Source organism: Helicoverpa armigera, chromosome 22, assembly GCF_030705265.1.
Source record: "Helicoverpa armigera isolate CAAS_96S chromosome 22, ASM3070526v1, whole genome shotgun sequence".
Lineage (NCBI taxonomy): Eukaryota > Metazoa > Arthropoda > Insecta > Lepidoptera > Noctuidae > Helicoverpa > Helicoverpa armigera.
In genome coordinates this window covers 4411960-4432804 of record NC_087141.1, presented here as the reverse complement: position 1 = coordinate 4432804, position 20845 = coordinate 4411960, and the positions used below count along the sequence as shown (strand labels likewise).

The 20845-nt window shown below is 36.7% G+C and overlaps 3 protein-coding genes across 3 annotated transcripts in view; 2 read left to right on the top strand and 1 right to left on the bottom strand.

Moving 5' to 3' along the window:
• The first annotated feature begins 76 nt into the window (after positions 1 to 76).
• Positions 77 to 2427, top strand: LOC110370785 (large ribosomal subunit protein mL44). The gene is made up of 6 exons (XM_021326747.3): positions 77 to 257; positions 334 to 612; positions 879 to 1039; positions 1356 to 1482; positions 1803 to 1976; positions 2218 to 2427. The coding sequence occupies exons 1-6, from the start codon at positions 188 to 190 to the stop codon at positions 2373 to 2375; spliced, it is 969 nt and encodes a 322-aa protein (XP_021182422.3). The 5' UTR covers positions 77 to 187; the 3' UTR covers positions 2376 to 2427.
• Positions 2428 to 2553: 126 nt separating this feature from the next.
• Positions 2554 to 7218, bottom strand: Sas-4 (Spindle assembly abnormal 4). Its single transcript, XM_064040341.1, has 3 exons — positions 3726 to 7218; positions 3382 to 3586; positions 2554 to 3118 (listed from the first exon to the last, which is right to left on the bottom strand). The coding sequence occupies exons 1-3, from the start codon at positions 7112 to 7114 to the stop codon at positions 2987 to 2989; spliced, it is 3726 nt and encodes a 1241-aa protein (XP_063896411.1). The 5' UTR covers positions 7115 to 7218; the 3' UTR covers positions 2554 to 2986.
• Positions 7219 to 7624: 406 nt separating this feature from the next.
• Positions 7625 to 20845, top strand: part of LOC110370817 (nardilysin) — a 28511-nt gene continuing 15290 nt past the window's right edge. The window contains exons 1-4 of the mRNA XM_064040340.1: positions 7625 to 7891; positions 8030 to 8240; positions 18735 to 18875; positions 19741 to 19909. Coding sequence (XP_063896410.1) covers positions 7659 to 7891; positions 8030 to 8240; positions 18735 to 18875; positions 19741 to 19909 — 754 coding nt within the window. The 5' untranslated portion in view covers positions 7625 to 7658. The remainder of the gene's footprint in view (positions 7892 to 8029; positions 8241 to 18734; positions 18876 to 19740; positions 19910 to 20845) is intronic.

Below are 20845 nucleotides of genomic sequence, written 5' to 3'. Positions count from 1 at the left end.
TCACGACCAATATCGGTAAATCTACCAAAACCGATTGACATGGTAGGTTATAGAATCAAATTCAAATGCTTGCAACTCCATAACATAACCTAAAATTTTGACGTTTATTTAGCAAGGGAACTTATTGCATTACTATGTTTATGATTTAATAATTATATGAGAAACCAATATCAATATATAAATAAATATGGCTTTAATAAGACGTTGTGTGCCACTTCTAGCGAAGGCTGTGAAAATTCATCCAGTAGCCACGCAAGGTAAGTTTGTTTTTTAGAAATTGTTATTTAACATTTTTATTTACACCGTCTGTGTTAACTTCTTGTTGTTATTTAGCTCAAAAGATTCATCGATGGGTGGCTCCTACACTGATGGAGCTGAAGCGTCGTGAAGATAAGCTCGGAGGAAAGAAAGCTCACCCCAGAAACACGTATCTTGAATGGAACCTAGAAGCCGAACTATACGCATTTGCACAGCGATTAAACGAAGATTTCGATCCAGATTTGCTACTTCAAGCATTCACAGACAGATCCTATGTTATTAAGGAAGAGATGAAACAAAAAGAAATGGAGTTTGCTATTAAAATGAAGGACAATAGAGAGCTAGTTGAAATAGGTAAGAAAGTTTAGAATGTTGTATTATGAGCCAGTAGATACAGCACACACAGGCTGTTTGAGCAAGATATATCTGTAGCCGTTAAAGCCGTGAAAACTTTTTACTTGTTGTTGTGTTTTCATTCGTTTCATTCAGCTTTGAAAAATCACAAAGTCACAAATTAGGTGGTACTAGATAATAATATTCTTAAAGTTAGTTCAACTATTTTTCGTAATATGCATACAATATAGCACTACAAAACTAATCTCTTTTCATTTAATTTTCAGGTCATAATTTCATAAATGCCTATGTTCAGGCTTACTTAGAGACAGTACTGCCAAAGTTCCCCCTGGAAGGAGTGAAAGGAGTTTGTGCATTTTTAACCAGTGAGGAAACATTAGCTGATGTATCTCGGCATTTAGGCACTAAAGACATTATTTTAGCTGCTGTAAGTATTGTATCTTGATTGTTATCTCCAGAGCCTTTTCCCAACTATGTAGGGGTCTGCTTCCAGTCTAACCGAATTCAGCTCAGTACCAGCGCTTTACAAGGAGCGACTGCCTATCTGACCTCCTCAACCGAGTTACCCAGGCAACCCAATTTCGTATTATTTATATTCCCTAATTAATACATCTCCAAAAAACTGGACAGATATTTTCACCTAGTTTCATAATAAACAAAAAGAACTGTTTTTGTCCTCATAAAGCTGACTCACTCATCTCTATATTTTTCACATAGTAGGTAATACAATTTTTTTTTTCCAGGAATACCCAGTAGACAATTTCATTCTCGCAAACACATTTAAGGCTGTGGTTGGAGCTCTGCTGGATTCTACGGGAGAAGAGAGAGCTGCACACTTTGTTAGAGACTTTGTCATCACACAACTGCAAGGTTGGTATCACATAATACTTATGTAAGATGACACAATGAAAGAAATCTTAATGTATTGCTAGAGCCAGTCATTTTAAATCTATAATTATTCATCAATGCTTCTATCAAAATCTAAGCAAACCCATACTGGGTCTTCCAAGATATGGAACTGTCTAGAATTTTGTGCAGCTAATGTCTGAATAGTCACAGAATGAGACGGTTCTCAACCACACCCACACTTCACACTCCACAACCCATAGTAGCTTCTGGTACTTTTAGGGACTTTATACTTATGTAGAAAACTCCATCTTAATTGTATACCAATGCGCTGATTATTTCAGGTAAAGACGTCAATGAATATCTGCCTATAGAAGATCCGTGGTCAAAGTTATCACAACTTGTGGAGAAGGATGGGGGTAAACTAGAGCCAAGACTTATAGGGGAGACTGGCAGGAACACCCTGCTGGCTTGCTACAGAGTCGGACTATATGTAGATAAGAAAATGGTGTCTTCAGGTAAGGAATACCTAGGATATTATATGTAGCAGACAATTTATAACATAGTCAATCATTAACAGAACGAAAATTCAAATGTGTAGTTATAATTTTCAAGCATTTAACATGTTTGTTTCTTAAAAAATGCTTTAGCATACCCAATGAGTAATTCGTTTTGATATCTCATCTTGAATCATGAAGATTAAACAATGAATAATGAATTATGAGCCAAATAAGAATCCTGTATAATTGAAAATTCCAGGTTTCGGCGAGACAGTAGCGATCGCGAAAGAAATGGCGGCAAGAGAAGCTCTAAAGAAGATATTTGGCACAGAAGATCACATGAAGCCGATCGACTTCAAACTAGACGGCATACCTAAGCCAAACGCGCAAGCACGCTACCAGATATCTGCTAAATAAATTACAACTATAGTGTAATGTAGAATTAGGATTAAACTTGTATATTATTTAATTTGTCTATTTCAGTTCTTGATCTTTCTTTACTGGAGTCCTATCCTCTGCAAGGCATTACAGCATGATAGAAAATATAGTTGACCAACAGTTCATATAAAACAGATATAGAAGAACAAACAACTGATAAATATACTTCATATCATAATAATCTTTATTAAATTAGAAATTTTCCTTAAAAAAATTACATACAAACATTACAACTTAAATAAAATTTCCCTATAAACAACATGTAACACTGATCATTAAAGCAATCATTTATACAAACAAGTATCAGCTATTTATCACAATTCAACCATTAAAGACACATGCACTATTTGACTATAGAAGAAAAAGAAGTAGGTTTATAAGAACAAGTATGTATAGAAAAAGTGAGGTATTGATTTCTAGTACTACATAGAGGCAGGCACTAAAACAGGCAGGAAAGTGAAAATCGGAAATACTATCAAAATACACAGTTCATTTACAAGAATCAATTAAACAATGGCATAAATCACAAGGCACTTCATTGCAAATGTCAACACTATACAATGGTCAATAAGGTTCAGATTCACTTAACTTCATCCAGGCGCAGAGTCCATGATAAGGTTTCCATGTTTGTCCTTGATGCGCACGCGTCCTGACGCGTACCTCGTCTCGGATGTACCGTCGTTGTACACCAGCTTAACTGTGCCATCGGGGAATTCACGACGCTGAAAGTGAATAACGATTTGTGAATGAGGAATACTGCAAACTACCTCTTTGACTATCAACCTCCTTATAAATTAGGAAAGATCGCTTTTAAGTCAATTTCCGACTTCAGATTTCTTCATTCAGATTAATATCAAGGACGAAATCTCCAAAAATCAAGCCATGATAAAGTGACAATCAACGCTTCAATTTAAAAGAATAGACCCAGTTCAAATAAAAGATTTTAGGGTGTTAGGAAACAAATAACTAATTCATGTAAAATCACCTTATGATCCTTAGCATGCACTTCGACTTGTCCATTTGCAAACACAATGCGCTGCTCGCCACTGGCGGCCACAGTCAGCGCTGCGCCATCCGGAAACCGCCACTCTTCACGTACGTGCTCATTCTTTGGGTCGAAGTACCGGACGCTGCCGTTCGGGAGCCGGATCTCCGACGAACCGTCCTTGTAGCGTTTTTCGACTTGACCACTGTAAAATATAAATTAGATAATGAGATTTCAATGTGCACATCAGCAGTTGAATGTAACAAGTGGTGCTAGGTAACTTATTACACAAAGTGGCAAGGAATATTGTTGATGAGTGATTAATTTAAGACTCATTTACTCACTCGGGAAACTCCAGAACTTCCAATCCATCAGCATGAGTGGTATGGTATGTCTTTGTCTCGGCATAAAAGTACTTTATTCTACCCTCATTATAAAAGTTCTCCTTCACATCTCCATTGTAGTACACAAACTTGCTATATTTGCCGTCTGATGATATATATTTAACATTGCCGTTAGGGAACCTCAATTCTCTGGAGCCATCTGGCTTCCTGACCTCTGTAGGATTGAGACTACTTTTTGTTAAACTTGTCTTACTTATAGAAGGTTCTGGGCTGAGATTCATCAGTTTATCTCTGTACTGTTCATTGTGTATGACAGTCACTGATTTTAAAGAGGAATGGTTGAACGAAGATACAGGTGATTTGGACCTGTTTTGTGAAATGTTTGATCCTGAATGATTTGAGATATATTCTACCGAGTTTCGTGATGGAGGCGACTTATTAGCATTGGATCTGTTGCTTAGTATAGATACTGGGGACTTAGATCTACGTAAAACTGGAGACCTGGATCTATTAACATTAGATTCACTTTTGTTGGAGCAAGGTGATATTGTTATTCTTGGAGATTTAGAATTTCTTGATGATCCTGAGCTGGACTTTTGGATGAAGAAGTCTTTTGCATTATCATTAACAATTGGTTTATCATTGAGCTTAAGATCGAAGTTGTAGCTTGAACCACTAGACCTATTGCTTTTGGGTGATGAGCCCCTGAATCTTTCAATGTAAATCTTTTCTAAATTATTTTCCTCGTCATTTCTGTCTTCATCTTCGTCAAGAGATTCATCTGAAAGAATTTCGCTGCCATGTCCTAAATTATCTTCATCAGAATGATCAAACCTATGCACACTCATTAGTTTGTCTCTTTCCGTTTGGCTGACAGTGTCTCTTTGGCTAAAGTACTTAGCATACCTAGATGTGACATTAAAATTAGGAACACTTTTAGCTCTAGGTCTTATGGTGCCCTTTGCAACTGGTTCCACTCTTCTAACTCTGCTTTGTCTCTCAATCTCATAAGCTTTATATTTCACGTCGCGGTCTACACTAACTTCCGAGCGCGATTCTTTATTCGACATATTCGTTAACTTTTTGTTGATCTCTTCGAGATATTTTATATTTGTCAATCTCCTTGTAACTTCATTGCTGTGTTGAATTCGTCTATTTTGCTTTTTCAGTTTTTCCACCTCTTCCTGTAGGTCCTTTCTTTCTTTTTCTATAATTTTGATTTGGTTTCGAAGTCTGGCTATCGTGGAAGTTGACTTTGCATCTTTAACTCTTATTTCTTCTTTGAGGTCATTAATCTCCTTCTTCAAATTAACAACTTCATCTTTGTCTTTTTTATTCAGCCTACCTCTCATTTCCCTCACATATCTTTCGTACATTTGTTTCTGTTTATTTAGTTTCTCTTTTTCTTCTGCTAGATAATACTCAGATAAGACTTTTTCTTCATTAAACTTCTGTTCAAAAGCTGCTTTTTCCTCATAAAACTTTTGTCTGTCTTGATCAACCTCTTCGCGTAATTTCGCCAAACTAGCATTTTGTTTTCTAAATGTTTCTATTTCATCTTCTAATTCACGCAGTCTATCTTTTAACAGTTCACTTGTGGATATTAGCTTGGCATTCATTTCTGCCATGTTTGCTTTCACAACATCAGCTTCTGTCATTGTGTCATCATGACATTCTTTGTTATCAACCTCTTTTTCTTTTATTTTGACTGTTTTACTTTTTGGATCCGTACTCTTTGTCTTCTTTTCTTGTCTTTCTTTGTTATTGTTACGTATTTGTGGAGAATCTTGGGTTTCTTCAACAGTTTTGCAAGAACAACATGATACTGAGGAGCAGGCATCGCTGCAGCAATCAGTATAATTACTACAACATGTTTCAACATCACTGTGAGAGTTCTCATTTCTTGTTTTACATTTGTATCCAGGTAAAATGTGCCTCAAATCAGGATTTTGTGACAAACACCTTTGAAGTACTAGTGGAGTACTTTCTCCAGAGCATTCTAAGTTACTCCGTAGAAAGCGGTTGAAGAATGAGTTTTCCAAATTGAAGCTTTCATGAGTGACTTTATTTTCTAGCAGTTCAAACATATTCTGTTCTGCAGTTTCTCTGTCAAACCTAAGTCTTGCTCCTGTTTCATCACAGCTTATGTCTGAAATCTCACTTTTTGTAGGTGAAGCAAAGTTTTTGTAGTAGTCACTTTGCTTCAGTTGAGTAAGGAAATCATTTTGCTCTTTAGTGAGTACAGCGGCCCAAGATTTACCTTGGTTAGTTACAAGAGGATGTTTATTTCTTGAAATGTCTATCTTTTCAATAGGTTTCATTATAGGTTGATTGTTATTACTAGATGAGCTGGGTGGTTCTACGGTCTGTTTTCTTTCTGTAGTATTCCTGTTTTCAAGCTGTTCATCATGTTTATCAGATAGTCTGGATTGGGATTGATTCTTTCTAGTTAATTTTGCTTGCTTTATATCAGGAACTAGCAATGAGGGTTCAGTCATGTCCGCAATTGATTTAATTTGATTTTCAGTTTTATTACTTCTTAGGATATTATCATCACGGGTTTCTTTCTGAACATCATTATTTTTTTCCTTGAGTTTTTGTAAGTTTAATTTTAAAGGAGATTCAGTTTTATTCTGAAAAGATTTTCTCTTCCATGGCAAGGAATTTGTGTTTTGAATTACAAAGTCATTCTTCCTAAGTCCAAGACGGGCAATGCCTTCGCCTCGTCTGAGAAATGGTCTTTTATTAGTGGGCATGGAGTTAGTACTTTGTGGGCTCTTTGGCTTAGGAACATTCTTTTCAGTCTGAAGTTTCTCTAACAGCAATGCTTCAAAATCTTTTTTGGGAGAGAGAATTGGCATTTCATCAAGGGCTATTTGTTTTTTAATGGAAGAATTCTTGTTTACCGAGGAATTGGCGGATGTCTTGTTACTACTGTTTTGAGAGACTTCTGAAGTAGGCACTTCATTAACTTCCTGAATTGCTTCGTGGTTTCTAGACGGTGCGGAAGCCCTGCTTCTGCCTGATAGGGGAGAATTGATTATAAACTCTGACTCCTGAGAAAGATTCAGCACTGTAACGCCTTCTATTAGGTCTCGCTCATGCACCTTACGCGACAGATCGCTGGTATTGAGACGCGGCGTACCCTCATTCGAAATGTCATTTGATGACTGTAACAAACTACGAAATGTGTTATAGCTAGTGCTGTTACTAAAATGGCTAACAATTTCCGTGATACTCGATGAAGTTTCAGAGGTTTCTTTATACTCCAGCCGTTGTTTTTGTAGCTTCCCGCGCTGTAGCAGTTGCAACTGTCGTAGAACTTGCAAACGTTCCAATATTTGCGAAGGTGATAGCGAAACATCACTCTCTGAGTATGTTTCATCCATAATTCTGGATATATTAAATTTACCACATATATCACGAAAGTTTATAACAACAAAAATTAACGAAAACACAGCGTCAGAAAGTTTTGAAAATTGACATTATAGATGTGATGACAGTTCTAAGTATGTGTTGGTATAATAAATACAAAATCTACTACCAACTAAAAAAACAATGGTAACAGCATGGTAACGTGATGGTCAGTACAGTAGTACCTTCTGCTTTTTAAAGTTCTGTATACATTTCTCATAAATATTTTGATCAAAAAGTTTAGCATTCAAAACTCATTCAAAAATCCAGCTCTTAGTATACTTAAATGTAAAAAAATCTAACTCGAATCAAGAGAAATACGACTCGCCTTTGTCACCAATTCTTAGTGTCTGTTGAAGAATTTCAAACTAAATGTATGAAATATACAAAAATATTAATCAAAAGAATAAATGACCGATAGCAGTAATTTCATCACGAAAGTATTTTTATGAATAAAAGAGTTTTGGTAGGTTTAGGACAATGACAGTTAAGTTGTAACACCAGCACATGCGCCAATAAATGTCAAAATTCTTGTCCATTTTTATTCAAAAAACATCTGGATATCTTGGCACAAATCACATATTTCTTGCAATGTCTAAGAGAAGTAGTTTCCATAAAACTCCTAAATTTAAGCCCGAAGTGAAGGTGATTAATAATAAATCCAAAACAACAATGAACTTGTCACTGAGAGCGGAGAAAGTTGAAGTGTTGCCTGAACCTATCAAATCAGATGCTGATAAAAAGCTTTACAAGTGAGTAAATTAAATAATAAATAGAAAAATAAACGTTTCTATTATTTTTGTTTACATACATTAGCAGTGAAGTAGAGAATAAATAAATTTTTCATTAATATAATAAATAACCAATAAAATTATCGAATGTTGCTGCAGGACTATTCGGCTGGAAAATGGTCTGACAGCACTTCTGATATCCGACCCCAGCCGTCCATCTCTGGGTAACGAGACTAGCTCCAGTGAGGAGGAGTCCAGTGGGTCTGACGAGACCACAGACCCTGAAAGTGAGAGTGGCAAGTCTGGGCAGTCAGTTGCCAGTGACCATCATGGAACGAAGAGACGCAGCGAATTTGACGAGGAGAAACTGGTCAGTATCATTTTTAATCTACTCTTGCCTTCTATATTCTTTACTGATTGTACTACTCTCCATAAATTATGGAGATCTTTATTTAAAAATTGATTAATTCATGAAAAATTTCCTGGCAATAACGTAAAGTTATGTAAGTATGAAACTAATGGGCATTACCTACATGAATTTTGAAGTGAAAGTTAACAACAGCCATGTACGTTACTGTGCAATTTGAATGCCCTTTTCTGCATAATATTAAACTCCAGTTGTAAATTATATGAAACATTTTATTCCATTAATTAGGGTTGTTTAGGTAATGAGTAACAAATAGTCACATGTTAGCAGTAAGTATTGGTACTTTTATTAAGTAGGTACATATTCAATGTTATTGTTTTCAATACAAACAGCATTCAAATGAACACTCATCATAAGAGAAATATATATTTTATCGAATTAGGGCTCAAAGGTCAGGGACTCTTAATTTGGAGCAAAATGATAATCACAGGCCTGTTAGAACCTAGATAGATTTTTTTTAATGAATTTAATTAATTTTATGAATATATGTTTTAACAGTACTTTAAAAACATTTGTTTAGTTATCATGTCACCTACATCCTTAACAAAAAAAAATCTATCGAAAGTCAAAGAGTGCTTAAACTTAAAAAAACAAATCATCAGCGTTTTTTGTTTAATATGATAATCATACCAATCAAAGATTTATTATGCATATAAAACAACAATATTCATTTAATTTTCCTGCTCCATAAAAAGCACCTATTAAAGTTCTAATATAAAAAAAAAGAAACTATTTAATTTCACAAGTTTTCCTCCACTAGAACAAAAACAAAATTTAAAAATATCCACGATGAGCAAAATTCGTAAAAAGTGGGTAATCCTTAGATATTATTTACATCTATTAGAATCAATTATTGTTGTGGTTTCTATAAAAAAATAAACAACCTTGACCCTAGAGACCTTCAGTTAAAACTTGCTTCATAACATTATGCCAACACTGTTTGACCTTGATTCGGATCAATTGTATTTGCATAGCTTTTGTCCTTTGTATTGTTTGTTTATTTTAGTAAAAAGAGAGAAAGTTAACCTTGGAGCTGTTGAATAACCGATGTGAAAGTTTGGATGTTAGATATTGAGTTATGCAAAAATACTGGTTTGCTCGGTTTAAAATAGTTTAAATAAATAAACATGGTGTAAACTTTATAATATGGATTAACACATAAGGATACTTTTGATCCCAGTGTCTAGATTAAATTTTAATGAAATATGTATTTAACATTTTTCACCTAGGTATATCACATTCTGATATTTCTGTAAATTATTGAAAATGTATTAAATTTTTTTTATCTGTATCACATTCTGACATTTCCATAAAGCTGTGGCCTGTATGAAAATGGTCTTGATTGCTTCAAAAATTGATGTTGAACTGGAGTCTTGATGATCATGACTAGTATGCAAATAATTTGTAAACAATGTGAAGGCACCTGCGTGTTGTTTAACTTATTGTGTATAGTCTATCGTAAAACAATGTTTAAAAAGTGTACTATTCACATAAGTCCATATATTATATTTTATCCTTTACTAGCTTTTGCTCGCGGCTTCGCTCCCGTCAAGTGACTTCTCTACTTTACCCATTTTTTTTTTCATAAGAACCTTCTCCTGACAATAACAAACACAACAAAATTAGCCAAAAAGAATTAGCCAAATTGGTCCAGGCGTTGTTGAGTTATGCGCTTACCAACACATTTTGCGATTCATTTTTATATTATAGAAGAAGATATTCTGTTTTTTGAAAAAGTTATTTTTCACCCCAGTTTGGAGGGCATTTCACTAGGCATGATTTCTTCTTAGAGCTATTCTCCTAGTTATGCCATCTCAGCCAACTACAGTGATTAATAGATTCTAATTATTTTTTGCACTTTTTGTCGATTTCGCTATAGTCGACTACAAAGATCTCCACTTCTACCTACGCGATCCGTACTGACACCACTTAGAAACCCATAAGGAAAAGATTGAAGATATAAGGCATCTCATCTTCTTACATCTATTCGTCCCACGACATGCGTTACAATGAACCTCGTAGGGTCTTCAATTTATTCAGTGCCAAGCGCGAAATAAATTGGTGTTCAGTAACAGATATATCATACATAAAATATCAAGATTGAACTAGTTTAGGATAGTCGCCCAATAAAATGGGTTAGGTCGTCTATACACTCTAGAGGCGCAAGTGCTCGCTGAGATTTATTCCCGGAGAGCTGATGCTCGCTCGAGCGGCGACCGTCCTCCGCCCGAACTTGTCAGAAGATGGCGCGAGCAGGCGCAGGAGGATGTCTTTTCAGAGTGGAAGGAGAGACTGGCGGCGCCTACTGCTGGTCATTGGACTGCAGCGGCAATAGGGCCAATTCTAGAAGAGTGGGTGGGAAGAAGGTACGGAATGCTGTCCTTCCGAATCACCCAAATTCTTAAAAATCATGGGTGCTTCGGCTACTACCTGCATAAGGTGGCTAGACGGGAACCTACCCCCGTGTGCCACCAGTGCGGTAGTAGCCCGGATACAGCGCAGCACACCATTGAGCTGTGTCCCGCCTGGGACGAGCAGCGCAATGTGTTGGCGGCAAATACCGGACAGGACTTCTCGCTGCCGAATTTGGTAAGAGTGATGATCGGCAGCGAGGCCGGCTGGAAAGCCATAGATAGCTTCTGCGAACAAGTAATATCGCAGAAGGAGGCGGCGGAGCGGGTCCGTGAGGCAGACGCTCATGCAGACCCAATTCGTCGCCGGAGGGTGGTCGGACGCGTTACGCCGCCCAGATGCCGCCCTAGCAGCAGCCAGTGGGTAGCAGACCGGGGAACTCCTGCTACCTGCATTGCACGAGCTGCTGCTGAGATGGATCGCCAGTAGACGGAGGCGACCAGCCACTGCCGAGAGGTCACGAAAGTCGTCTTTGGTCCTCGTGGCCCCTCTCTAAAAGGCAGAAGACGGCACAAACGCTGAGGTTTTTAGTGGGTGCAAGCCCCACATAACCTCACCGTCTCTCCGGGCGGTGTGTGTATGCGTCAGGCATTTTCCTCAGCTGAAACAAAAAAAAAAAAAGGTCGTCTATACACTAGACTCTAGACAAGTGACTAGTACGATAATCGGGCCGTTAATAACACTGGATCATACCAATAAATACGTCTTTTAAACTTTATTGATGAATTGTTTGATAATCCATAATGCATAATCTAGATTACAGCCGCAGATATTATTTTGATGAAATATTAGGTACACTTGCTATTTTAATAATGATCAACAAAATTGCTGTTTGCATATGAAATTGCTCTAGTAGTATTTACGTATATAAATAGATGTGGATAAGAAAATAATAATGATGACATCTAGGCTGATTGTCGGCTAGGTACGATAGCTGGTCTCGAAAATCAGCCAGCTTCGCGCGACAATATTATATATGTCACCGTAAGATTACAAACATCGTTAGATTACAATCTATCTCGAGAGATTGTAAACTGTCGAATTATTGTGAACCGTAACATCTGATTGCAATTTAACGCATTATTTTTCGCTATATTGTAATCTATCGATGAGAAATTGTCAAATTGTCACCTGTCCGAAAGCTCTCCCTGATTGGTCAGTCTTTTTGTAAGATCGACCAATCACGACCAGCCGTTCTGTTGCCATGGAGTTCCCGTAGAGTTAGGAATGAATTTGTGTTTGAAGACAAACTACCTAATTGTTTTGTTTTATTTTTATAAAAGTTTCTTATAATTTTCCAATTTCATTTAAATAAAACTACTTTAACGGATTTTACCGCGGTCGGTTTTAAACGTCGGGATTAAATAATATAATATAACCGCGATAAAATCCGTAAAAGTAGTTTTATTTAAATGTCTAATATTCGCGTAAGTGTCAGAAATCAATATGTTTCCAATTTCAATTTGTGTTTGAAGAATAAATATTTCGTTAAAATTTGTTCTCTCCATATGTCAGGAATATTAATTACATACTCGTACTAAATAATAAATCCTTGAAGAATTTTTGAAGAGCATTTATTTTATTTAACTGACACCTCTATTTCATTCCTAACTCTACGGGAACTCCATGGGAACAGAACGGATTATTGGTCGATCTTACAAAAAGACTGACCAATCAGGGAGAGCTTTCGGACAGTTGACAATTTGACAATTTCTCATCGATAGATTACAATATAGCGAAAAATAATGCGTTAAATTGCAATCAGATGTTACGGTTCACAATAATTCGACAGTTTACAATCTCTCGAGATAGATTGTAATCTAACGATGTTTGTAATCTTACGGTGACATATACACGCTTGTGCGCACAAGCGTTTGCGCTGAGATAGGAGCGCGTTGGGGGATAGACAGCGCTACTGAATTATATTGAAGTGCCATCTTTTCCACTATTTTATTGAAAACTGCCCGTTTTCCCACGGTTTCACCTGCGTCCCGGGGGAACTTTTTACTGTACCCGTAATAAAACATTAGCCTATGTTAGTCGGGGATAATGTAGCTTCCTTATTGAAAAAGATTTATTTAAGCCGGCTCAGTACTTTTGTTTGTTTGTGGGTACAACTTTCCTAGCTAGGGTGGAGATAGAATCTTCTTTTGTGAAAAGGACTGATTAAAAATCCGCATAGCAATGGTTGTAGTCAAATAAAAAGTCCTTGCTTGCAATCTGTCAGTAATTGGTCAAACAGATTAAGAATGTCGAAAAACGTTGTTCTCACGTTTAGACCTTGACGTCACGTACGTGCTCTTTTTCGAGGTATCGTAGTACAGCAGATAATTTTTCAAGTAGGATCCTATATTATGTAAAACTTGTATGTTTATGTAGAGTGTTGATATAAGGTCCTGATTTACTGTTTCTCCCTGAAGACATTTTGACAATAGCCCGGGCTCTCGATTTTTCTTCAATTAATAAGACTGTCTGACTTGAAATTATCCATTACTTTTATTAACAGTGTTTCTGTAAGCCGTTACTTAACGTAATTTCTCCAATCCAAACAACTAATAATGCGACGAAAAACATTAACCAGGCCTCTGTCACTCGACGTACTTGCGCGCGATAAATGCCTACCGCTCGCTGGGTTAAGCTTGGGTTTCCTAGGAAAGCGGTGCCGTCATATAGCGGCCGTCATATTACGGACGCAAATAGGCGGTCGTCTTTACGGTGATGACATGTGGAAAGTTCCACGGCCGTTTTAACACACCGTCATAAACTTTTTGTTAGTTGTATCATACTTACTAACCTGTTTTATTTAATATTTCTCAAATTTCACGACACCAATTCTGTTTTAGTTGACTTTTTCTATAATCTTTACTTTTTATATTTTATATTGCTTCGTGGTTACGAACGAAATCTATTAAAATTCGTCGTCCTCGCTGCTCCAAGAGTTGTAACGAATTTTTGACGTTGTTCCGAAAAAAAAAAACTCAAATACGTATTAAAAAAGCTTCACCGCTTTCAATAAAACGTTCACCAAACTATCTGACACCGTCAAGACGGCCGTCATGCAAATGGCGGCACCGCTATTTGAAGTTACGGCGTCAGTTACCGCTCTCTAGGAAACCGCCCCATTTTGTTTACATAGCAAACGTTCTGGTGACGTCGATCACCGCTGTATCACGGTCGCTATTTGACGGCACCGCTTTCCTAGGAAACCAAAGCTTTACCGGTAGCCCCACGCGGCACAGGGCTTTCAACAGTCACACGCGCCGCGCGCGTTATATGTTTATTATTTTTATTTGTGAACATGACGACCTCTGGCCAGTTGGTATATGTAGGTATATGCTGTGCTTGGTTGCAGATCTAGTAAAAGAAAAAAATATATAAAGCTTTCGTTTTTCCGTTTACCTAGAGATGTAGACAGGTCAGTTATTGTTTATTTTTATTTGGTTTTTAAAATTATCTAATAAACTGAAGAACTATTTTGATTTGTGTAGGTGTATATGTGACTATTTTAGGAAAATATAAAGGTTTCCTATTTTATATGTATAGGCATTTAGAAATATTTCTAATATGAATTATAATATGAATATGAATTCTATTGTTTATGTTTATATGTGATTATTTATCTTATATCTTCTTTGTCATTTTAAAAATAAGCGACTTTAGATACTTAAATTATAGATACTTATACCTTATACTTAGTTATACATGCAAAGATTACCGAGTTTTGTAGCTAAAAACATTTCGAGTATAAGTAGGTATAGTTCTCGTCCAACTAAATGGTGGCTTGGAACATTGCATATATCGCTGCGCAGAAACCAATTTTGGGTAAGTACGTATGTATCAGCGGTCAGCGGTGTTGTGCCAGGGGTAATAGGTAAGTATAGAATACTTGCGTGTTCTGTGCTCGAAAAGTAGTTGGGCACCTCCATTGATTCGGGAAGTCAGTTGCAAATAAGCGTAACTTTGTTCCCTATTTAATTGTAAGAGGCAACCCTACGCTCGCTGTCGGCACGGTCGCGGTCACTGAACTGTGCGCTATCGCATTGAAATAACAATCGAGCGCTGGAGCTTTTAAGGTTCATTTTCTAACGCAGCTATGAATTTGTAGGTAGTTTGGGAACTTGTAGGTGCTTATAACAGTAGGTATGGACTTTTTTGTATGGAGTGATTTATCTGTTACGTAGTAACTATTATATAATCTGTGCATTAACGTTGTAACCTGTACTATAAATTATTTAACTTAACTATCGATTGACTTTGATTTGAGTGGCGTGGTTGCGTTTTTTCATGAAAAAATAACATTTTCTCACGACACGGTCATTGTGTTATGTTTTGTATGAAATAATAGAGGCCCGTTGTATGTCGATTGTCGTGTAACAACAAAGAGATCTAGGTAACCGTGAAGTGCATACGAATTTGTATTCACGCTGTACAATTAACAATGTTCAGGGCAGGAGGAAGAAGAATTAACAATGTTGTATAGAATACAAATTGTATGTTACTGATCAATTGAAAATGATGCGACTTTACTTGATTGATCTAGTAGTAAGTATGTACGAATCCTGTTCCTATGTTATTTATTAGTGTACCTACTAGCTATTTTCCCGCGGTGTCACTCGCGTCCCGAGGGCACTACGGCACGTGTAAAATATAGCTTGTGTTATTCAGGAATAATGTTGTTTTCCAACAATGGAAGAATTTAATCAGTAGTTTTGGAGTCTTAAGAGTACAAATAAACACAAAAAATGTTTTTTCTATACATATATGAAATATCAAAGTTTATTTGTAACTAAGTACAGTTCAATGGACCATAAATTTTTTCGTATGAAGGCATTGTCGATATGTGCGACGGTAATGCATTGTTTAACTAGCATTGTGTAACTAATTCGAGGTGACCAATACTAACATGTAACGAATTCACTTGTGTTGTGTGTGTAGTTTTAAAAACATTGGGTTTTGGCTAACTATGGATATGTATTGTCATATTTTGGTCAATAAAAGCCGTGTTATTTTACTAACTTCAAAAAGAGAAGGTTCTCATTTAAGTGTCACTTTTGTCCTGGTTTAAGCACCTTTATAGGAGAGAAACTGATAAATGTTTTAACCGGACCATGTACCATAACATTGCATGACGGTCATAGAAATCCAGAAAGTATTATTGATAGTGACTCTGAAATATCTTAACTTATTGATATTTTAACATAAGCAACGTTAAATAAGGCTAGGCTGATCAAATATTAATTCTCTTCTGCAAGGGAAAAAGAAAAATAGGTACCTATTAAGAAGAAAATCAAAAGGAAATTGGTTTAAAGACTTAGCATAAGGCTTATGCCATGCGAGAAGTAGGTACAGAATGGTCAAATAAAACGCTAAATTCGTTCCCGATTTTATGCAACACATAGCAATCTGAATGCATTGTGCTGCCCCTATACTTATGCAATTGCTGCTCATACAATTACTATGAAGGTTAGCCTTAACAGTAGCTCTACTCACGTGCATTCAATGATCTCTGAAATTAAATGCTTTTTGTACATAATAGTGTATTTATGTATTGTACATATTGAAGTGACCAATGACAATTTGCTTGATGTGTATTTCAGGCGTGACGAACACACGTGATAAATCAAATCACGTTTTTCTGAAGAATTTTAATCACGGTATCATTATGAATGCTTAATTTTGTGTGTGTGTTAGTTCTTTACACGCAAATGGCTGTACGGATTTCAATGAAACTTGGCAGTACTATAAGCAATAAATTGCTGATAAATAAATAGTTAAGACGACCTTGTTTTCAGAGACGTTGCTGTCAAATAATACAGTTTAAACTGTATATTGCTAAGTTAGTATTAATTCACGTACAAGTCAGTTGCAATATTGTTTCGAAATAATGTTCGCGATCGTTCAGTTTTACACTCCAGTTGCTTTGTAGATCGATACTGTTATCTAATACCTGTAGAATGTATATTCATGAGTTTTCATGAAAATCTACTTTAACATTGTTAGCCTTCGCAGAGCAAATATACGCGCCCAAAAATGTCATGTATCGATATTGAAATCGTGTGTCCGTGAAAATCGAAATATCGATCCAGCTTTGTATAGAAGGAAAGTAGTCTGCGAGTCTACTTGCTTAGATCTAGTAATTTTGTTTACTATTCTTTCAGTTTCTCTTTAATGTTCTCTTTTTTCCGTCTGTTTAACCCTTACTTTTCATAATAAAATATTTACAAAACATGACAATGAGTTTAGAAAATCTATTAATAAGGTTTCTGTTACTGTTTAGTGAAATAGTCGAGGTACTTCTTCATATCGAACACTGGATCCAGAATATGGATCGTATTGAATAACCTAGATAGATGGTACCGAATCTACTCTCCCTTTTGAAATTATAGATAGGGATTTTCATCAACAGGTTAGGACACCAAATACAAAACTAACACTATGCTTTCGACAGGTCGGTCACACGAAAAGAAGTGTGCTTAGATTTTTGAAGAACACCTACGAGAAATTGTCTAGGAAGCGATGCAAGATGCTAATGCACGACCTTTCTCTTGACACGGTACGCTATACTTAGATACAAGCTTCGATATTATATCGCTTCCAATTAGTTGGTAGGACGTAATCGTAGTTAGGAGGGTAGATGTAGGTAGGTAGGACTGGTTAGTTAGGACCATAGTTTGGCTTAAAGCAGTTTTGTTTAGGTATCTTAATGTTATTTAGTTTTAGGTAGGTACTCGTAACTCTTTTAGGTAGGTTAGATTTCTGTGGCACTGCTCGAAGGACTGCTTGGGTTACCCGGTAAACCTCGTTCCAAAAGTTACTATGATCTTAGTTCCTTTGTACGATTTAGGAAAACACACCGCATGTTGATACTTAGCTCAAATGATGCGTGATAGTACTTGAAACTGTACGGTATGTTTATTGATTCACTATTACTTATTAGCTATAGACGAAGGTGCCTATAGCCCATACCGGTTTGGGTACATCAAGGTTAGAATTTAATTAGAAACTATTCATATATTTCGTTATCATGTCCCCTGACAGTTCTCACTAAAGGAGAAAGTGTTATAAAAATATTCTGCACCCGTCTAGTCATAATTAATCAAACAAATAACATTCCTAACATTTTTATGTTTCAAGGAATTTGTTATTGATATGTAAGAGCTTTCACTACCTAAGTATGTAAAAACAATAGTAGACGAAGGGACGTCATACCTATGCAATTGATATTATCTGAAACGACTGTTTACAAATCATCAGTAATAAGATACCGTTTCAGTCCTACTATAACAACTTTAACAACGCTTCATTCATCAGCATTTTATCGTCCAAAATTAGGGATATTCTAACTTCCTAAGTCAAAGTATCCGATAGTTTATCTGCTACATTTTCGCGGTTAAAAAGGCTGAACCACTTACATACAATACACGATTTACGAATACGCGCTTGAAATAATTCCCTCAGGGCGTCGGGTAACAGCTAGTATTACCATAGAGTACTTATAGAGCATAGTTTACACAAAGCCAACAGTGGCTGCCAATAAGACTGGCATCCATCGCTGGCTTGGTATTTGCCTTCTGTAAACAGTTTTTCAAGCGCTGGCGGAAATAGAGCGCTCGTCTGTTTATCTAGCGAGTGACCTCCGCAGGACTGGCGCCGCTCGTATGAACTCTGCATAATATTATACATGTGTATTTGGATAATTAGAAGGGTGTTTTTTCGCTCACTAACAGGCTTGCCCTTGCGGTGAGTATAGGCAAATCTCTCTCTCCCAACTTGGGGGAGACCTTTGTCCAGTAGTAAAAGTGGATAGATCGGTGTTTGTTCGTTTACCATCACGCATGCCTAGCGCGGTGGGTATGGGCAATTCCCCCAACTTGAGGCCTATATCCTGCGGTGAAAGCCAGGAGGTTGTTCCTCTCTTTTTGAATATAACGGTGGCACCGATTGAGATGAACATTGCAACATTACTTGTACAACTTCAAATACTAAAACACCAAGTCATAAGATATTGTTTCTGTTTGTTCGCAGGCAGCGTGTGCGCTATGCGTGGGTGTGGGCAGCTACAGCGACCCCGCAGACATCCAGGGTCTGGCGCACTTCGTCGAACACATGGTCTTCATGGGCAGCGAGAAGTACCCTAAGGAGAATGAGTTCGATGCCTTCATCAAGGTGAGTTGGACCTAATTCAGTTGGGTATTCAGTTCTGGATATGAAGGTTAGGAAGACTTAGAAGTCTATTGGAGAATATCTTGTATTGTAAGGACTGACTTCTTGGTCCGGTGGTCGCTAGTGCGACTGCTGTGAATGACGACTCGGGTTCAACGCTGCGGGCCGATGGAAATGGGTTATTGGTAAACAATATAGCTGCAGTAAACTCGAAATCCACATATTTTCTTCAGTCTTCGTCATTGGAAGACCGAATAATATTATATTATTCAAGTGTAGAGATAGCAAACGTGTTGCGTATTTATTTCCATATTTGCGTACTCAATTTCCACATGAAGCCATAACTTCCAGTTGCAACTACGATAAATATGTGCTCCGTATTGTTTTGCAAGCGGACCGGACAAACATGTGTTGTTTGCAAAGTTAATTATATGTGGTATGTCCTGCAAACATTGGGCACCAAAGTACGCAACGTTGGAAAGTAAATAGAACTATTTATAGTAGGTACTGACTGATTTCCGGGGACACGACCAAAAATAGGAGTCCCATATAAGTATGTATCTGGTCTGGTCTAATTGACTATACTTCATAGGGTTGGTTTGCCATGCTTTTATAATATGGATTTGTTAGTTGGTTATCTTATTGTAAGAGGCAGCCCAATTTTCGGAGGTGTAACATACATTATGAGGGCACATCTACTAAACTAATTTTGACCATTTTTTTTATGGAGTTTCTTGCCGGCGTTTCTCCATGAGATCTTTTTGGTTTTTGATTATATTTTCATAAGAGCCTGCAAAGGCCTATTATTTGACGTTGACCTGCAATAACCTGATTGATTCCCTTTACAAACTTCTATAATTTCGTTCAGAAAAAAGGTGGTTCAGACAACGCATCAACAGACTGCGAGGTGACGACGTTCTACTTCGAGATCCAAGAGAAGCACCTTCCTAAAGCCATGGACATGTTCAGCCAGTTCTTTGTCAGCCCTCTCATGATGAAAGAGGCCATGCAGAGGGAACGGGAGGCCATTGAGTCAGGTCAGTTATTTATTGGGTCTTTAGAGAATCCAGGATCTAATGCTAACTAGGGACTGCTATTTGTCTTCTAAGGATCAGCTTGTAGGACAAATTACTCTTTATATTTCTTCTGTCCTAATTGGTTTATTGACATCATTTTAATTTTCTTTTCAGTTTAGGAACAGCAATTTTGTTAAGTAATGCAAGTTTTGATTTAGCCGTTCTAGACTTTGTGTTTCGAAATTTCTTTTCAGTCTTAATCCGTTTCAAAATAACGACATTAACAAGCTTAGCGTGTACAAAAACAAGACATTGCTAAAGTGATTAAAAACATTGTAACTGCGGAATACTTGATTTCAGTCATGGTTCCTAAATTGACTTAAGTGTAACAATATATTGTTGACTGACGATCAAGAATGTAGATCTACAAGAAACCTAGTAAAACGTGCTACAAACACACGTAACTAAGTATTAGATAATCTATTACTGTCGTCAGTCAGTCAAGTATTTTAGTCGATATAATTACTAAAGTATGACGTATAACAAAACAACATTTTCACGTCGCTACAAAATTTCATGTTCCACCTTACGAACAACGTAAATACCTACTATTACGTATTGTAAAACTACGGTTTAAAAAGGCATTAATGCTTTTATTTCTTGTTGTTTTCCTTTTGCCATGGTTACGAAGATAATGAGTAACAATAAAACTCATACATTTGACTGATGAATTAGCTGTTCTAGGTGGAAGATTAATGGTATACCTATTGATTTTAAAGCCGTCTGGGGTATTTGTTTAATACGGGTATAAGTGCTACTTGAATTTATATAAAATTCTGTTGAAGTGGCTAAGAGTTTTTCATTTCCATCTTCATGGAAATTGATCATTATCAGCCGGTAAATGTAAAATTATTTTCAATTAAACATAAAAACTGGAGGTTGACATGATTGTAAACG